Below are 7,490 nucleotides of genomic sequence, written 5' to 3'. Positions count from 1 at the left end.
GTCTTTCATTCTCGATTTTATCTAGAACACTTAGTAAGGAGAGTTTACTCTGACTAAGGTAGCTGTTTCTTGAAAGCAGATGAAGTAGGCTGAAAATTTGAGAAACTCTTAAGAAATAAGAAATAAGCGGTGAAAAAGACAAAAATGAAAAACCACAAGGCTTTGTTAACTTTCTCTTGCTAGACCTGTTTTCTCAAATTCCACTCTTGGCTCTGAACATTCAAGATTCTGCTTTTTTAGGTAAGTTAGCCAGACTCAATTTAAGACCTATTTTTTAACCCTGGCTCCACTGATATAATTACTTAGTATGTACTTCCCACCCCTCGTGGTAATCTCGGCATGGTGAAGCTGCTGATGAGTCTAACCGGGAAGTTAGACTTTTGCCTCCTTGGGTGTCCCTGGATTTTCCAGTGGTTCCTTCTTCACTTCATCTGGGTCTCTGGGCTCATGGAGAGGAGTCTACACTGACCATCCTTTAACATTCCCTGCCCCCAAATTTACACCGTCTATTTCTTCACACTATTTTATTTTTCTTTATGTACAGAGCTAACCTGTCATAGTAATAAAAAGAGGATGAAAAATAAATAGAAATAACTCAGAAATTATTATAGATTTGTTTACTTGGTTATTATTTCTTTTACTAGACTGTAAACACTTACAGGGCAGAGATGATGTCTTGTTTCTCGACTACTCCTCATCACTTAGAACAGAATCTGGCATATGATGAACACGTGATAAGTATTTACTGAGTCGGTAAATAAATAAATGAATGACCTACAGTCTAAAAGCAAAGAAATTATTGGGAAATCTTATGCGGACTTTGACAGAAAATTTCTTCTAGAAATAAAATTTTATTTCCTAGTATGTAAAGCCCAATTATAAACATTGGATATAGATTCTAGAATAGTTGGAATTAATAAATATTCAAAGTCAGTGATGTGAATCATTCCTGTAAAAATGATTTAAATGTCTTTAAGTTCAGTCAAAAGCAATCAATATGTCATTTTTGTGTTACTATCTTAGCAAAGACATGTGTCCTGCAGGATGTCTGGAATTTTCTATAGTTAACAATCACTTTTCTGTACCTGACCATTTAATTTGTTTCCTGAGTCTCCTGATTGCCTCTGGTATAAAGTCTTAAGAAGACATGACAGTACGACACAAAGACCCAGGCACTGGAATTGTCTGAGCAGTCATTTAAATAAATTTTCATAATCTTGTTTCCAAAATCCAAAGTATTTCTTAGAACTTACATCTTGAGTCAGAGTTTCAAGAGATTTCCCCCTGCTGATCCTCTGGCTGTTTGAGCCATGTCTTAGTGACCTAAAACAACCACAACCAACTAGTCAATACATCTCAAGAAAAAATTTTGACTTAAGCAATGAACATTATAAAAAATAAATAAATATAACCACTCTTCTGATAGCATAATGAAAGCTGGTTATTTCTTTTCATAGCAAAAGCTTTAGTCTATCCAAATGTCTTTGATACCATCTAACAAAATTCAGAATTTTTCCTTCTGATCTTAAAAGTGAGAATTTAGCCATCACCAAGAAAAAGGTTTTTGAAAGATTTTTTGAATCTTTGAATCTGATTGTGAATTTCATTATTGTTACCATCAATGAATCCAACCCATGCCTATCTGCTAACCAGAGCAGTGAGCATGTCCCTGTAAAACTCCTTTCTTTTGTTTCTCTGCAGCCTCATCTCCTGGTGTATTTACCTGCGCTCTTGGCGGATGTGATGCTGCACACTGAGAATTGACCTTTCCTTTGCTGGCTGCCCCTCAAATGATCCACTCAGCATGCGCTGTCGAGTGCAAGCTCTAGGAGAAAAAAAGAGAGCCCAAGATAAATGCGTGATCTGTACACTTGGGATGAATAATACATAACTGCTCATTACTCTTATTATTTTTAAGGAAACACCAATGATAAGGCAAAATACAGCAAATGACACATAACCATGAAGGAAAAGGAGCTTTAGGCGCTGTGTTAAGAACACTTACAAAGCATATCTGTTACAGCTATGAAGAGAGGCTGGAAAATAAACAGAAAGCTCCTGCCCTGTGCCTACCCTCTCAATGTTTTATCTTTCCATATCCCAAATAGCAGAGCTTCCATCAGGATTCTCTAAACAGACCCAGCCTGCCACAGTTAATCATGATGTTGGTCTTGGATTTAGACAAAAAGGTTTCTAATAAAAGCCCTCAGGGAAGGATTTGTCCACCCAGGCCCCTGAGATGCTAGAATATATGTTCCAAGAAGATTTTGCAGAACTCTAGGAAAATCAGAAAGCATAGAGTTAGAGGCACAAATCAACAGTTAAGAGAAGTAGCTAAAGCTGGAATTAATATCTAGAGAAATCTCAGTCTAAAGCTTGTGGCTTACAGGTAACCAGTTACTACTTTCCTTGCTGCCACAAAACTCTGAAGACTTTTAAAACATGTGCTCTTTTTCACAATCGGGTGACTTAACACCTGTGGTGTGAATGATTTGGAGAGAGAACAAAATTTCTTCTCCAAAAAGTTCTCTCCAACTAAAAATGACAGAAACTCCCTTGGTGTACTAGTCAAGTGGAAAGAAAATAACACAGGGGTTAGAAGAACTGTTCCAGAGGTGATACTGTCACGAACAAGTTGAGTGAGTGACCTTTCAGCTCAGTTCCCTTATGGGTAACGTGAGGAGACGGCCTTGATCCCAAAGAAAACTCAGGCTTAAAATGCAATGGTTTCATGACATGTAAATCTTACAACACTGTATTTGTTCAACACCTGAACACATGTACTACTGTCATTGCTTAACATAAGACTTTCATATTTATGTTTCCTAAAATGCATTTCTAGACTGGCTTTGAATTATATTATTACTATCTGTCTCAGAGTTAATATCTTTGAGAAAAGAGCTATGTCTGTTTAACATTCTTAAAATAGCAGCTTTTATGGCATCATGTGTATATTTAAGAACTTAAAAATACTTTTGATATCGATGAAGATAATTATGGTGAATACTTAGGGAAAGTCATACAAATGTAATACATGTAAATGCATTGTAGGAAGTAAGCCCAAATAATCACTATTCTTAGTTTAATAAGCACACAAACCATTTTGAGATAAAATCCAAGTCAAAATTTTATTTAATGACAAGAATTTATGACAGTGATATACAGAGTTATGTATAATTTTAGGACTAGGATGACTTCACATAGGAAGATACATTTGTAAGTTAGGCTGAGTTGACAAAGGTATAGAACAATCTTATAATATATATACCAAGATCGTTTTCCAACTAAGGACTGAAAATTAAGAAGCCATCTTGAGAAAACCTATTTGGAGAACGGTATGATTCTGGCACAGATGTACACACCCCTGCCATTTGTATGAACCTGCAGCCCCTCTCTTAGTAACTTTTATTCTGTCGTAAGACTCTCCCCTAAAGTAGTTGAGACCTATAGGACTTAAATACAAAACACATACAACTGGATTATAATATATCTATTTGAATTGATTGTCTTCTTATGTTTGAGATGGAAGAATATAACTGTCTTTAAGCGGCCTGTGATAAAGGACTGCAGGTATTTGCCCTATTTGGCTGACATGCCCACCTGAGACTGCCTGGGCATTCTTGCTGGGGAAGAGTTAGCACTACATCTACTGACTCCAGGGCTTAAAAGATGTCCCAGTACCTGGATCAGCATAACCTATGCCTGTCCTGGCTGGCCTCTGTGAATCCTGCTGAGGCCCCTCGCCCCTCTAAATACAAGATAGGCAGGTCTCCGTGGAGACTCTCTGGCTATCTGAAAGGCTCCCCCTACCCTGTGACGTCTTTTCCATCTCCTCCACCAACAGCATGGCTGAAACAGTGGTGAGAAAGCAAGTCCCTTTTCTCTTTTGGCTCAAGATTATTCCTCTTTTTCCGACTGGGTCCAGAGAACTATAACACTGTCTGCTCTACAATTTCAAACTAAATAACGATGGGGAAAAAAAAAAAAAAGAGTTCGGTAACTCTGGGCCAGTTAAAACTTGTAACAAGTGACTTGAGCCAAGTATAAACCTTGGCGGTTTCTACTTCCTCACTGTGAGGGGCCCTGCCAGCGTCTTCCTGTTCTCTGAACAGAGGCCGCTTACCTACCTCCTCCTGGGGCTCCGAAGGTACCCACAGAATCTGAGCAGTGAAGGCAGGCCGACAGGGCCATCTTGCCTTGGTGTTAAGAGGTCACCTTTGGAGCCTCAGGATAAATGTGAGTCTCTGGACTCCTGTGCCAGCCCCACACCCCAGCACTCCTCCTCCAAGTCTGGTACCAGAACAAAGGTACACAGCCTCCATCTTCATTTAGCAGTGCTCTTGTTCAGGCTCTTCTTGGACCAAATGCTCCAATATCTTTCCTCTGAGTATTTGCAATGGCTTTTGAACAAGAAAACTCAGTAGGTGCTCAATAAATATTTGTTAAGAGAATAAACCTTGAAATTCTGTGAAGATCAAGTATTTTAATTTCTTTTTTGATCACTTAATGCTTATGAAGCATGGAAATAATCACAAACAAAACAGCATGTGTTCGAAATATGCTTTTTAAAGAGGAAGTTAAATAATCTTAATTTTATCTCAAGTTGGAATACTATGCCATCAAAAAATGAGATACGCACCTATAATAGATGAGGCCCTGAGACAGTAATGAAAAAAATCAGATATTGCTTCTTGCAAGTAGAAAATTTATATACCTTTATCTATATTCTAAGTGAAAGCTGTTAAGGGAAACATAGAAAAACCAACATGAGGCTGAGCTGAATTCATTTCAATATCGTAAACGGGAGAACTGATCTGTCGCTGGGAACATGGTCTCTAGGTATCATGTCTTAGAGAAATCTATTTTCCAAGCCGAAACAGTAAATAACCAAGGAATTGGAGACTTTTAATATTTTATCAATAAGGAGTTGGAGACTTTTAATATTTTACCAATATTTTAGTAAAAGACTTCCTCAGAAGGAGAAGTACTTGAGTGTTCAAAGAAGTTATATATCACCACTTTAAATTTTTCATTAGAATTTAGATGTCTTTTGGTCTCAGAAAAGGAAAATCTTCATTTATTTGCTGCCTAGAGAAAAAGCTAAGCTAATGGTATTGATAAAGCATACTGATCTTCGGGAGGTCCTGCTTTTCTCAGGGGAGAGACCTACAGAGTCGAGGTAGTTAAGGTCTTCAACGTCTTCAGAATGGCAAGACCTAGAAGGCCAATTTCCTAGACGCTCCACCTAGTGGCTTAATGTGAAAAACTGGTCTGCCAGTTTGGCTTCTGGAACTGGGAGGCACAACTTCAAGTGTCTGGTGAAAAATAATGAAGTCTTTTGTCTTGTCTGAGTGAGGAAATTCTCCATTATGCAGGCATATGTAATCTCTTTATTCCTGCTCCCTGGAGGAGACTTACAGTGAGGCATTTTCCTTTTCCTAGTTGGGGTTAATGTTATGCCCTCTCTACCTTTGAAAGTAAAACAAGACTGGGACCCCTGATGATGATTCAAATGTGGGAATATTCTTCAGCAAACACACATTCCCAGTTGCAAAAATATTACCCCTGGTTTCTTGCCAAGCCTTTGAAAAAAACATATGAAAGATTGATTCTTTTTTTCTTCTTCTTCTCTGCATTGCCTTTGTGCTATGGAATTTCAATTGCCCCTTACATGACAGCCATATATATATATATATATAATCTTTTATAGAGGCTGAGGGAAGAGAATCATGTCTTAAGAAATTGTCTCTATTTTCCTTGACACTTCTCCATCTAAAATATTTTTAAATTGGCCCAAAGATTATGGTTATATGAGAGATCTTTGGAGCTTTATTAGCCTTTAAACACCACTAGCTGTTTATAGAAACAGTAGCAGGGGGTCCTCGGTTTCTTTCTTCTCTGTCTCCATGTCTTCTTTCTTAATGTTCCAGAACAAAGGTGTGGGAAAAGCCCATATACTGTGTAATAAAAAGGAGAGGCCTATGAGTCTTCAAATTATTTTCATTCATTATAGAAAAGTCAGATTATGCAATACCATTTGGGATTAAATATAATTACCATCTAAAGGAACTGCAAAGTAACTTTGCAGAGCATTAAATTTGAGGAATTGTACTCAAATCTTGAGCTACACAAGGTAAGCACATTGTAAAATATTATCCACTGTTGGTTAATATAGTGTAATCACGTCAACAGACAACAGGAAAATAGTCCTTCAGTGGTAATTATGTAAAACTATGACTGGAGAACTGTGTAAAAAAATAGATAACGAGTATTTCTTGGGAAGGGCTCTTACCTGACTCCACTGAAGTGACAAAGTGATTGTCCCAAGTAGAGACAACAGCTGATGCTAATGGATAGTTCCTTTGTAATGGGCTCTTGCTGAGATGAAGAAAAAGCTGCATTTTCATCGTAATGAATACCCCAGTCCTTTGTGAATCGGCCAGTCCAGAGTAAATGGATATGGCTCTTAATTGCAACAGCAGATGAGTTCTTTCCAATCTTGTGTTATTCAGAAAAATGTTTTCTTATATAGACATGTAAATACATGAGAAACTAGAACTTCATTGTAAATTGAAAAACAAAAGAAGCCTTTAGTGTCTTATTATAGGTAGGTACTATAAATAAAAAAAGATAATTAACTTATGGAAATCTATTAAAATTCAGCAAATAAAATATCTGAAAACCCACACCATTCACTCAGGTTCAACTTTAGTAGCCCAACTACTGACTCAGAAAAATGTAAATTACAATGAGAAGACCGAACCTTTTATTATAATAAAAGTAAAATTTTGCAAATGTTGCATAAACTGTATGAACCAATTTTTCCACAGATATGTATTTTTCTTTATTGCTTGTTACTTTACCTTCCTATGATAAAATGATAAAACCTCATTAGAATATCTTCCCCATGTTTTAAGTAAAATTTAATAGAAGCTCTCCTAATCCAGAAGTAACATTACAATCATTTTGGAGTGTATCTAAACAAACAAACAAACAAACAAACAAAAAACTCTATGAAATATAATATGCTTAGGACAACATCTTAGAATATACTATTTTACTATATGGTGATGGATGTTAACTAGACTTTCTGTATTTCACAATACATAAATATCCACTCAAATCATTATGTTGTACACCTGAAACTAACATAATGTTATATGTCAATTATATCTCAATAAAAACTTTTCAAAGGTTGAATAAAAGAAAGTTTGATTTTTTAAAAAAGCAATATATATGTTTGCTTCAATTAAGTTTTATCTTGCCACTTTGAAATTTTTACTATTTGTGTTGTATGTAAATGCATATACCTATAGATCTCATCTCTTTAGTTTATTGTTCTCTGAACACACTTAATTTCCATACATCTGGTTAATCTTTTTAACTCCAAATGGCCTTTTGATTAATCTACACAAGTTTTTAAGTGTTATGGAAATCTTAATAAGGAAGACCAACAACTAAGCAGCCTTAATAGAATTACAGATAAATAT

At 36.3% G+C, this 7,490-nt stretch overlaps 1 protein-coding gene across 1 annotated transcript in view; it reads right to left on the bottom strand.

Annotated features, from left to right (window-relative positions):
* Positions 1-7,490, bottom strand: part of NALCN (sodium leak channel, non-selective) — a 292,340-nt gene that overhangs the window by 47,355 nt on the left and 237,495 nt on the right. The window contains exons 19-20 of the mRNA XM_023532439.1: positions 1,724-1,825; positions 1,203-1,323 (exon numbers count right to left, since the gene is read on the bottom strand). Of these exons, the coding sequence (XP_023388207.1) occupies positions 1,203-1,323; positions 1,724-1,825 (223 nt within the window). The remainder of the gene's footprint in view (positions 1-1,202; positions 1,324-1,723; positions 1,826-7,490) is intronic.

The sequence above is a fragment of the Pteropus vampyrus genome, unplaced genomic scaffold, assembly GCF_000151845.1.
Source record: "Pteropus vampyrus isolate Shadow unplaced genomic scaffold, Pvam_2.0 Scaffold83, whole genome shotgun sequence".
Lineage (NCBI taxonomy): Eukaryota > Metazoa > Chordata > Mammalia > Chiroptera > Pteropodidae > Pteropus > Pteropus vampyrus.
Note: the sequence above shows the minus strand (reverse complement) of the source record. Positions and strands in the feature narration are given on the sequence as shown.